Below are 12831 nucleotides of genomic sequence, written 5' to 3'. Positions count from 1 at the left end.
CCATGCCCAGCTAATTTTTTATTTATTGTAGAGATGAGGTCTCACCAAGTTGCCCAGGCAGGTCTTGAACCCGCGGTCTTAGGCATTCCACTCACCTCAGCCTCCCAAAGCGCTGGATTACAGGCTGAGCCACCGAGCCTGGCTGACCAAAATCTTGACTGCCAATCTTAGAGCTTAAACCCCGTCCCATAGACGAAAAAGTGTCATGAAGGTCTTTAAGCAGATTGGTGATTGCCTCACACATCTGTCACTAAAAGCCACTAAGGCCCTCTTTTTAAACTATTGATCGTTTGTTCTAAAACTGTCAAGAATCCCCAACTTCACATCCTCCCCAGGACAAGTATCAATCACCGAATTTATTGCAAGGCTTTTGTAGTGTATTGCATTGTATTGTAATTGCATTGTATTGTATTACATTGTGGGGTGTGTGTGTGTGTGTGTGTGTGTGTGTGTGTGTGTGTGTGTGTCATCCACTAGTCTGTGAGAAGTAGAGGCTACATGTAGGTCACTTCTACACCCTCAGCACCTAGAACACACTCTGATGTGTTCAGTAAATGATTACCGAGTGGATGGATGGGTGGGTGGGTGCATGTGTGGAGGGAGGGAGGGAAAGGGGAATGGAATTCGTTCTGGAAGTGAGAAATGAACACAGGAAAACCTAGAAATGTTGGATGGAATTGACTAATGAGAAAGTTAAAATAAGGAAATCATAAATGTTGGTTAATTGCAGATGTATACAAAGATGACTCCAGTCCTCTGGGGATGTCTCCTCCTGTGGAATCTCTACATCTTGTCCTCTCAGACCATTTACCCTGGAATCAAGGCCAGGGTTACTCAGCGAGCACTGGACTATGGTGAGTTGGATGCTTTCAGAAGCCAGGCTGCAGGTCCCCTAGGTGGGATCTATGACCCAGACCCAGCAGCTCATAACTCAAGCTGTCACATAATGGAGACAAGCTCTACTACGGTGTGACCCAGTTCCTTATGCAGAGGTTGCTAAGATAGCTGGAAGTGTCACCTAAAAAATAGTCACCTTGATGGGAGGCATAGCCAAACACAGCCACAGATTCTCACTCTCTCTCCTTCCATACATATATACAATTAATATCTTGGGGTTCAAAATAAGAATGAATTTATAGGATAGAGGAAAGGAGATTTTAGAGTAAATGTAACACCTTAGAGCTTTAGAAAGGGCTTTGTCTTCAAAGGGACTTGGAATCCTCTGAAATTGTGTGCAAAATGTAATGTGAATGATTGTGCACTTTTCTTGAGAGAAGCTCCATACTATTTAGTAGATGTCTGGGACACTGAAAAGTTAGAAATCACTCCTTTAGAAGGTGTCTATAAACACCAGGAGAGAAAAGTGTTGGGACGTGATGTCCTTGAGCTGAGTTTGGATAGAAGCAGACTGTGGAGAGGAAAGAAACTACAAAAATCGTAGTCTCTGGACCCATTTTTCTCCAGGAAAATTTTTTCTTGAGATTAGCTGAACATAGATTTCCAGATCTTTTCTGGTCCTCTTTAGCTGAAGCAGTCAGCCCAACCAAGAAATACCTAACTAAGCTAGACCAACCAAGAAATACCTAACTAAGCCTAGCCAAGAAATGCTTCTCCTGCTATACCAGAAAGGAAGTAAATGAGGGAGGTAGGGAGAGAGGAAGGACTGATCTGGGGCAACTCCTTGTCTTTCCCCTAGTACCTCATCTGGCACATGGGATCTAAAATTGGTCCATGTTGCACAATTGTTATATGAACCATGATGCGGGTAGACACACATAACAGAAATATGTGTGCACGTTTGTGTGTTTCATCTTGTTACTATACTGATGTGCTGACGTGCATAGAAAAGCATATCAGAAATAGATACCTTGTAACAATACTAAAGTTGTACAAACAGTTTTCTTTCACCTTCCAGAGAAGAGCCATAAAAGGACAGATCTGAAGTCCATCCACATGGATGTGAATGTCAGTTCTGTTCCTTTCCTTGATACGTGATCTTGAGAAAATAGTTTTTTTATGTGGAAAATGGGGTGATGCAAATGGTGCCTACCTACCTGTATTGTGCTGTGAGGATCAAATAGGACTGTCTATGGCAATACACCATCGGCTGTTGGAAAAAGTCAGGCTTTGAAGTCAGAATCATTTCTTAAGCATCTCCCATGACCAGGCTCTTTGAATGTACATTCTGTACTGTATGTTAGTTTAATACCAACTACAACGCTATGAAGAAGCTGCTGTCATTTTACAGAGGTGGAATCTGAAATTTCCCAAGTCACACCCCAGTAAGGGTCTGAGGCAAGATATAAACTCAGGTCTGTTTTGCTAAATCTTGAAACCTACCTTCTTCTGCTCTCCATTCCTCCAAGACTGGATAATGCTATTGACTAGTTGTGAATTCTTGGGCAAGTTACTGAACCTCTCTGAGCCTCAGCTGCCTCCTATGTGAAATAGAGATAATGACACCTCTGTTATTGGGTTGCTGTGAGAATCCAGGGAGAGAATGTATGTGGAGTGTGTATGGTCCTGCACTCAATATACATTAGCTATTATTTTATTTATTTCATCAATGATTTATGCCCTCACATTTTCCAGAAAGAGATCTGAGGCCCCTGTTATTAGTAGCTCCTGTGAGATATTAATTAAAATTGAGATGATGCCTGGCTGCAGTGGCTCACATCTGTAATCCTGGAATTTTGAGAGGCTGAGGTAGGAAGATTGCTTGAGCCCAGGAGTTTAAGACCAGCCTGGGCAACACAGGCTGGTCTTAAAAAAAAAAAAGTCAAAAATTCCCCAGGAGTGGTGGTGTAGTCCCAGCTACTCAGGAATAAGATGTGCTCTTAGATACTTAGAAAACAGCAATCTGGTGGAAGGATCTCCTGAGCCCAGGAGGTTAAGGGTGCAGTAAGCTGTGGTCGTGCCACTGCATTCCAACCTGGGCGACAGACTGAGGCTCTTACTCAAAAAAAGAAAAAAAAAGTTCCCTATAACCAACCCATGGACTTCGGACCAGAAATTATTGAGCTCAAAGAATCTGAAAGAAATGAAGAATGTGGAATAACTTTCTGAAGCTGGCCATAGGACACAGATTCTGGAGCCAAAGTGACTGAATTTGACTACTGTGCTGGCTCCCCAGGTCTTGGCTGTATGAGTTGGGCAAGGATTGACTCTCCAAGCCTTAATTTCCTTATCTGTAAAATGTGCATGATAATAATAGTAGTATACTTGGAAGACTACTTTGTACTTTTCCTTACAACGTCCTGTGATAAAATCTTTAGTCCTGTGATAAAATTCTTGAGCCCTACGTAATGAAAGTTTCTCATGTTAGCTCTGTGGTCTTGGGCAATTTCCTTAGCCTCTCTGAGGACTAGTGTTTTCATCTGTAAAGCAGGGACAATAATTCCCACTTTGTAAGATTGCTGTTTTCTAAGTATCTAAGAGGACAGCTTATTCCATAAATGGCATTTGTGTAATTAATGATATTCCATAATTATCATCTTTGCTGTTATCAACAGATACTTCCTTGTTTCCCCTTACAGGTGTTCAAGCTGGGATGGAGATGATTGAGCAAATGGTAAAGGAAAAGAAGATCCCAGACTTAAATGGTTCTGAATCTCTTGAATTTCTAAAGGTGGATTACGTGAACTATAATTTTTCAAAGTAAGTACAAGAGAAGAGCATTTGTCTCCCACATAAGAAGCTCAGAGGAAACAGTGGAGGAACCCCATGGAAGCCCCATAATTTCATCAGAATCCAGTCTCCTTTTCTTCTGCTTCACCATTCTTAGCTGTGGTTTCTGACCCAGTTTGCCTTATGACCCAATATGGCCACTCCAGTTATGGTCATCAAATCCATGTTCCAGACAGCTGGAAGGAGGAAAAGGCAAGATAAAAGAGCTCTTAGAAGCTAAGCCAGTCTCTGCTTTTAATGAGTTTTTTCTGAAGCTCTCCTCTAGTAACTTCTGCCTATATAACAATTGCCATAACTGGCCAGGTATGGTGGCTCACGCCTATAATCCCAGCACTTTGGGAGGCCAAGCTGAATGGAAATTTCCCAGAAGTTCGAGCTCAGAAGTTCGAGACCAGCCCGAGCAACATAATGAGACTTGTCTCTACAAAAACTCCAAAAATAAACTGGATGTGGATGCACATACCTGTAGTCCCAGCTACTTGAGAGGCTGGGGAAGAAGGATTGCATAAGCCCAGAAGGTTGAGGCTGCCATGTGCCATAATCGTGCCACTGCGTTTCAGCCTGGGCAACAGAGTAAGACTCTGACTCAAACAAACAAACAAACAATTGTCAGAATTTAGTCATATGGCCACATTTATTAGCAAAGGATTCTGGAAGACTGGCTTTCTAGACAACCTTGTCATCTCCAACAAATTTAGGGATGTTTAGGAAAGAAGAGGAAGTAGATGTTTAGGCAACAACTGACAACCTTTGTCAGAGTCTTCAACAAGAGCCCCAACAGCAGTATAGGAAGAGGATGCCTTTGTCCATTTTGAGCTCAGTCTTAAAGACTAAAGGAGAGTTAGGCTGTTATAGGGAATTCTCTTGGACTGTGATTCACAATTTGGCCAACCCTTCAACCACCCGGTGATAATTCCCCACTACTCCAGTTCCTTGGAGTAATAATTTCCCTGCTGTCAATGATAATATTCTATAAAACCAAAAGGTTTTTGGGAGGAGGAAGAGAGATAGTTATGTAGTGAAGGTTCCTGGATTATTCCCTACTCTATGTAAAGTCAGTCATTCAACAAGTATTTATTGAGCACCTACTGCTTACCAGGCTTTGTTCTAGATATAGAGGCTATTATAGTGAACAACATACCTGCCCTTAATGTACAGTGCAGGAGATGGACATTAAATATATATTTACAAAACTAATTATTTAATTACAATGATAATGCTACAACAGAAAATTGTAGAGAGAATCATGAAATATCATGTGCAGGTGAAGATGAGGAGAAACAGGTATTCTTGTGCATTGCTGGTGGGAGTAGATGAAATGATACAATAGTTTTAAACCCATGCTGTCCCAATAGTAGCCAATAGTCACATGTGGCTACTGAGCACTTGAAATATGACTAGTGCAACTGAAGAACTGTATTTTTTATTTATTCAATTTTGACTAATTTTAATTTTAAAACTGATAGTTCGATTATGGAAAAACTTTCAAGTGTGTTTGGAACAATTTTGTAAATTTACCTTTTCTGCTGAAAATTTCATCAAATCTAAATGTGGATTAAGTATCTTTTGTCCAAAATGCTTGGGACCAGATGTATTTAGGATTTTGGAATATTTGCAATATATTTACTTTTCTAATCTGAAATTGGAAATGCTCTAAGTAGCATTTCCTTGAAACACTATGTCAAAACTCAAAACGTTTTGGATTTGGGATGCTCAACTGGTACAGGTCAGGTATTTCTGATGAAACCCAGTGTTCAAACTGAGGTATATCATTAGTGTAAAATACATACCATATTTTGAAAACATGAAAAAAAAAAACCTCATTAAGAATTTTCATATTGGTTACATGTTGATATGATAATATTTTGGATATATTGTTTTAAGTAAAAATATTATGAAAGTGAATTTCACCTCTGTTTTCCCTTTTTTAAATGTGATTATTAGAAAATTTTAAATTACAGCCATGCATTGCTTCACAATGGGGAGATGTTCTGAGAAGTGCACTCTTAGATGATTTCATTATTGTGTGAACATCTTAGAGTGCATTTACATACATCTAGGTGGTCTAACCTACGACACCCTAGGCTATCTGGTATAGCCTACTGCTCCTTGACTACAAACCTGAACAGCATGTGACTTTACTGAATACTGCAGGCAGTTGTAACAGAATGGGAAGTATTTGTGAATCTAAATATATCTAAACAGAAAAGGAAGAGTAAAAATACAATATTATAATCTTATAGACTACCATTGGGCATGCCATTCACTGTTGACCAAAATGTCATTATGTAGCACATGACTACATATATATGTCTCACATTATATTTCTATTGGAAGATGCTATTTTTAGAAGGTGGTTTATAAATATATGCACACATACATGTCCTTTGACTTAATCCCACTTCTCAACATCCTTCCTAGAGAAACGTATACACAAAAGTAGTATGTATGAGATATTCACTGTGACATTGTTTATAACAGCAGTCCCCAAACTTTTTGGCATCAGGAACTGGTTTCGTGGAAGACAATTTGTCCATGGACCAGGAGTGGGACAGGTGGGATGTGCAGTCAAACCTTACTGTTAATGTTAATCTGTATTTGCAGCCACTCCCCAATGCTAACATCACCTCCTCGGCTCCACCTCAGATCATCAGGCATTAGATTCTCATAAGGAACGTGCAACCTAGGTCCCTCACATGTACAGTTCACAATAGGGTTCACGCTCCTATGAGAATCTAATGCCACCACTGATCTGACAGAATTTGGAGTTCAGGTGGTAATGCAAGCAGTGGGAAGCAGCTGCAAGTACAGATGAAGCTCCACTTGCTTCCCTGCCACCCACCTCCTGCTGTGCGGTCCCGTTCCTAACAGGCCATGGACTGGTACCAAAATTTGAGTGGTACCAGTCCATGGCCTGGGGATTGGAGACCCCTGGTTTATAATACAGAAGTACTGGAAACAACCCAGATGACCACCAACAAAGGAATGATTTTTTTTAATAGGTACATCCACAGCTTGGAATGCTCTGCAGTAGTTATAAAGAATTTGTTAGACCTACATGTATCGAAATGGTAATATTTCTAAGACATTAAATGAATCTCTGCCATTATCCTCCCACAGTAGGACTCAGGATGGTGTGACAGAGAATAGGTAGAAAAGGGTGCATAGACAAGGAAATGGCAAATAATTGTTTCTTATCAGCTGTCATATTTATGTTTTACTATTTTCCTAATCTTAGTTTGTAACAATGCCTTTCTCCTGTGTGGCAATTACACATAGATGAACTCATTATGGCTACCTGTGAGTAGCACTTCTTTTGAGTGATTTCCTGGAAGAGATTAAGTGCCCTGCCCAAGGTTGCACAGCTAGTATTAAACTTGGCTGCAAATCCAGTGCTCTTTGCACAATACGTGAGGTGGCATAGCCTCGTGGTTAAGAGCACAGTCTGAAGCCAGACTGAGAAGGGTTCCAGGTCTAGTTCTACTGCTTATATGACTTCAGCCACCTTTCTTATCTTCTCATCTCTGAAATGGAGATTGTGAAAAACAGCAACTACCTCATGGGATTACCATGAGGGTTAAAATAAGCTAATGTATGTAAAGTGCTTACTATGGACCCTGACAGATAGTAATCACTCAATGAATGTTTGTAATAATTTATCATAATGCATGTGGCCATCTACCTATGGAGATTACATGCAACCCCCTGCTTCCTAGTTACCTGTTTGACAGCCTAGAGAATCCTAGGGAAATCCTAGTTGACTCTATAAAAATCTTCTCAACCAGTGAAAATAATGTCCGCATAGAGAGCATTTGGAAACAAGAAGAAGGCATGTTTCTGGTTGTCCCAGTGATAGGTGGGAGGGACACTTCTGGCATATGTGCCAAATGTCCTGCAATGTGTACGACAGTCCTCTACAAAAGTAGCTGTTCCATCTAAAATACTAACATCACACACTTTAAGAAACACCGAAACTGCTGAAGAAAAAATAATAATAGCAATGTTGTACCTGTTTTTGTCTCTAAATAAACTAAAAGGGTAGATTATTTGATTATTTACAAATATAAGCTTGTTCACCTCCCCTCTCAACTAGATACAAGGGACTTCTTGCTAAGAATTTGAGTGGAATTAAGAGATAGTTAATATGTCTGTTGGCGCTTGTATGTCTTATTTTCATGTGAAGTGTCTATTCATGCCTTTTGCCCACTTTTCAATGGGGCTGTTTGTTTTTTTCTTTTCGGCATGTTTGAGTTTCTTGTAGATTCTGGATATTAGGCCTTTATCAGATATGAAGTTGGCAAATATTTTTTTCCATTCTGTGGGCTGTCTCCCCGCTCTCTTGATGGTTTCTTTGGCTTTGCAGAAGCTTTTCAGTTTGATGAGGTCCCACTTGTCAATCTTATCTCTTATGGTATGGGCTTTTGGGCTTTTGATGAGGAATTGGTTGCCTATTCTGATTTCTGTAAGGGTGTCTCCTGCATTTTCTAAGATTCTTAACATTCAAGGTTTTACATTTAGGTCTTTGATCCATTTGGAGTTGATTTTTGTGTATGGTGATAGGTAGGGGTCCCATTTCCTTCTTCTGCACTTGGTCAGCCAGTTTTCCCAGCACCATTTACTGAATAAGTTCTCCTCTCCCCAGTGACTGTTATTGAATCATCAGAGAAATGCAAATCAAAATCACATTGAGATACCACCTAACTTCAGTAAGAATGGCCATCATTAATCAAACAAAAAACAGTAGATGCTAGCAAGGATGTAGAGAAAAGGGAACACTTCTACACTGTTGATGGGAATGCAAACTAGTTCAACCTCTACGGAAAACAGTGTGGTGATTCCTAAAAGAACTAGAAATTGACCTTCCATACAACTCAGCAATTCCCCTTCTGGGAATATACCTGGAGGAAATTAAATCACCCTACAAAAACGATACCTGCACACGCATGTTTATTGCAGCACTATTCACAATAGCAAAAACATGGAACCAACCATGCTGCCCATCAAAACTGGACTGTATTTTTTTTTTTTTTTTTGAGTTGGAGTTTCACTCTGTCGCCCAGACTGGAGTGCAGTGGCCACTCCCGGCCACCGCAGCCTCGACCCACTGGGCTCTGGCGATCCTTCTGCCTCAGCCTTCCGAGTAGCCGGAATTACAGGCGTGTGCTACCATGCCCGGCTCATTTTTTATTTATTGCAGAGATGAGGTCATGCCAAGTTGCCCACGCAGGTCTCGAACCCGCGGGCTCAGGCAATCCACTCACCTCAGCCTCCCAAAGGCGTGGGATTACAGGCTGAGCCACTGAGCCCGGCTATTTTTTTAAATGTGGTACATATACATGATGGGATATTACACAGCCATAAAGGACAAAATTATGGACTTCACAGCAACTTGGATGGATTTAGAGTCTATCATATTCAGTGATCTATCACAGAAACAAAGAACTGAGTACCACATGTTCTCACTCACAAGTGAATCCTGAACATTTACCATAATACAATGAGAAAGGGATTGGCAGTAGCAGGACACATAACTGCCAGGGGAGGGAAGGGGGGCACATAACATCAATAAGCATATCTGATATCAAACCAGGTGAACTGGGGACCAAAAGGAGGCCCAAACTTTACCTGTACAATGACCTCTTGTATACCTAAATCCGAAATATACCCCACATTTTTAAAATAAAATTTTTTTTAATTCCAGTAAAGCAAACTTAAAAGGAGTCTATGTGGCTAATCACAATTCTTGCTGCACTAACAAAGAATCAAACCAAGTTTGATAAGAGTAAACTTATTTTGCAATCTAATTAGTCTTACTCTGGTTATCTTTGGTAGACATGAGGATTACAGAAGAGATAAAAATTATGTTTCAGGATAAAAACTATGGTACACCTGTCATTAGACTGTAGCTCTAATCATTGTTTTCAAGTTGCTATTATATAACTGTATACCATACTTGATTTTAAATTCTAATTTTCTGCAATATCTAGCTACAACTCTCCCAGTAAGAACAATAATTGCTCAGTTTCTCAAGCACTGTCTCTCGTTGGAAAACTCAATATAAATATCAAAGGACCAAAAAAAAAAAAAAAATGTGCCCAGAGACCACACTGCAGATGGGAGTTTCCTTTCTCTGTGGGAATTCACAGTTGCCTTGGCAACAACAGTTCTACAACTGCTTATGATTTTACTTAAGTGATATGCCAGAAGGGTTGCCCTAACTCTTCTGTTTCTTCTTTTACAGCATAAAAATCAATGCCTTTTCGTTTCCAAATACCTCACTAGCCTTTGTGCCCGGGGTTGGAATCAAAGTACTGACCAATCATGGCACTGCCAACATCAGCACAGACTGGAAAATCAAGTCTCCACTTTTGTGAGTATTCTACTGAAATGTCGGCTGCTGTTCCGGGGTGGGGTGTGGGGGACGGGGAAGTGGAGCAAAAATGGGAAGTGGGAAATGTGCTGATGTTGTTGACATTAGGCTTCTTTCCCTCAGTATTAAGAATCTTTCTCAAAAGCATATTTTTTCCAGGTGAGATTTAAATAAGGAAATCCCTGCCTGGGGAAAGGGGACTGAAAAATAACCTTCCTTAAAGGCAGAGCAACTGATCAGATGTCATGTACGATTTCCTAAGAACTGAGAGTCCCTAGCGGTAGGAGAAACAGACATGTGCTCACCAGTTTAGATCTACCAACAAATCACAATCTTGAGCTAGTCATTCAATGCACTTCCTCGTCTGCAGGGGCAACTGATGGGCAGCCTTACACAGGGTTTGGAGGGTGGTAGTCAACTTGATCCCAATTCTCCCCCAACCAAAAGGCCTTTGCACTCTTATGTAGAAGAAAGGGGTCAAATTCAAAGTATATTTATCTACCTAGCATGTGCAAGTCACTGTCCTGGGTGTGATGTTTAGGTCTACCTTGTCAATGCTCCATAATAACACATGGTCACTCAACAGGCATTTATTGAGTGCCTGCTGTATACTATTTAGCCCCATCTCAATAACTTCAGTCTTGTAGATTTAGGGACAGGGCATGTTCTCCCATAAACAATGTTGATTCATGTATTCATTTATGTATACAGTGGCTCATCAACCATATATTGAGTACTTATTCTGTGTCAGGCCATGTGCTGAGTCCTGGGGACATGGAGGTGAACATGGTCTACTCCCTCAAGGAGCTCACCGAATATATCTAAGTGCCACTTTGTCATCTATGCCCCTGCCAACTTTGCCCCTGCTGCTCTCTTCCCTAACAAACATTGTATATGAATGGTGCTCAATACACCCTCACTACCAGGGCCAGAGCACTCAGGATGAAATTATTCAATATCCCAAAAGCTGTTATCACACTCACATATTCAGTACTTAATTTGTTCAGTAAATATTCATTCGGCATCCACTCTGCTCCTACCTGCTGTCAGTGTCAGGAGTCCAGAGGTGAACATGACAAAGTCCCTGCCCTCCAGGAGCTTAGAGTCTTTCCTTGCCCAGGCTTGGGTAACCTTGCACTTTTCCTCTAAACAGCCAAGACACAGGAGGAGCTGATCTGTTTCTTTCCGGGGTCTTCTTTACCGGTATTGTTATCCTGACCCGAAATGACTTTGGTCATCCAACCCTGAAGCTCCAAGACTGCTATGCCCAAGTGAGCCACGCCCACGTCTCCTTTTCTGGAGAACTCAGGTGAGCAAGAGCACCAGGTTGGGCAATGACTAGCCTGGGGCTAGATCTGTGGACAGCACCTAGGGGAGATTTATACCTGACAGATTATGGTCCCTGATAAGTTCTTTTTTCTTTTTTTCCTAGTGTCCTGTATAATTCTTTTGCTGAGCCCATGGAAAAACCCATTTTAAAGAACGTAAATGAAATGGTAAGCCTCTAGAAGTTAGACAACCACAGTACAATGCCATCAGCAACAGTTCTACCACTCTTTAATTACTATGCAATAAACCTTTATTGAGCGCCTATTGTGTGCTAGACACTATCCAAGATATGTTCACACACAGCAAGTATCCTTTGCAATTTAACCGTTTCTCAAATCCCTTCTATGTGCCAAACATGGTGGTGGTTGCTGAGGATACAGAGATAAATAAAACAATAGCCCCTTCCTCAAGTTTCTCACCATGGGGGTGGGCAAATAATCAACAAGAATGTATTATGAACCTATTGCATACCCAGCGCTGGATTAGATTCTGCTGGAGATATGAAAGAGGAATAAACTTATTTAGAAAAACCAGCTCAGGCTTATGAACTAATAACTAACTGAGTTCTTGAACTTAATACATAGTTACATGATTATTAGATTAAACTGAAGAGGTTCAGAGAGATGGGAAAATTAAAGAAGTAGAGCTTGAATTTGCTCTGGGAGATATTTTTTAGAGGAATCAGAACTTGAACTGGGCTTGAAATATGGGTAGGATTTGGATAGGTAAGAAATGGGGAAGAAAAAAGAAAATAGGAAACAGGAAAAGAAAGAAGCAAGAAATAAGAAAACAGGAGCTAAAATAAAATGCCTTCCAAAGCTGTAAGTATCCCAATCCCAGAAGTTAGTGTTTGAGGGCACGAAAGATGGAATTGGCTGTGTACTATCTTTCCAGTTCTGACCACCTCTTCCCTGAACACTTTACCCATGTTTTTCGGGGGAAAAAAGACAGGGATGAGGATGAGGAGACTGGAAAAGAAGGAAGACTCTTCTAGAAAAGAAGAGACAAGGACATCTATTGCCACCTCTCTAGTGTTCAGTTCAGTGCTTAGCAGACAGTAGGTGCTTAACGAAGGTCAGTGAAGAAATCAACACTCAAAAGCATCAAGCAGCTTGTCCAAGGGGGTGACACAACTGGCTGGGGACGCTGAAACATCACGGTCCTCCTCCCTCCTTACTCGATAGGTACTGTGTGCCAGCAAATGTGCACATTAAAGAGTGCCTGAGAAAGTGCACTGTCACCCTCAGAGAACCCAGACTTGGTTATTCTGTCTGAAATGAGGCCTGGTCCTTTGGCCTCTGACAGGAGGCCAGTGCAGAATGAATTATGCCATAGGATCCAATAGTTGAGTTTGCCTAGAGTTTATATACAGCTTAGAGATCACAGATGCTTTGCTTCTATGCTTTTGCATTCTCTCTATGCTGCTGGAAGATAGAAAGAATGCC

The 12831-nt window shown here is 40.9% G+C and overlaps 1 protein-coding gene across 1 annotated transcript in view; it reads left to right on the top strand.

The window, feature by feature from the left end:
- The first annotated feature begins 730 nt into the window (after positions 1-730).
- BPIFC (BPI fold containing family C) overlaps positions 731-12831 on the top strand; it is a 47373-nt gene continuing 35272 nt past the window's right edge. Inside the window, exons 1-5 of the mRNA XM_008055442.1 lie at positions 731-854; positions 3537-3657; positions 9929-10057; positions 11211-11366; positions 11490-11553. Coding sequence (XP_008053633.1) covers positions 731-854; positions 3537-3657; positions 9929-10057; positions 11211-11366; positions 11490-11553 — 594 coding nt within the window. The remainder of the gene's footprint in view (positions 855-3536; positions 3658-9928; positions 10058-11210; positions 11367-11489; positions 11554-12831) is intronic.

The sequence above is a fragment of the Carlito syrichta genome, unplaced genomic scaffold, assembly GCF_000164805.1.
Source record: "Carlito syrichta isolate Samal-C Ts95f unplaced genomic scaffold, Tarsius_syrichta-2.0.1 Scaffold301854, whole genome shotgun sequence".
NCBI lineage: Eukaryota > Metazoa > Chordata > Mammalia > Primates > Tarsiidae > Carlito > Carlito syrichta.
This window is presented reverse-complemented; position numbering and strand designations above follow the sequence as displayed.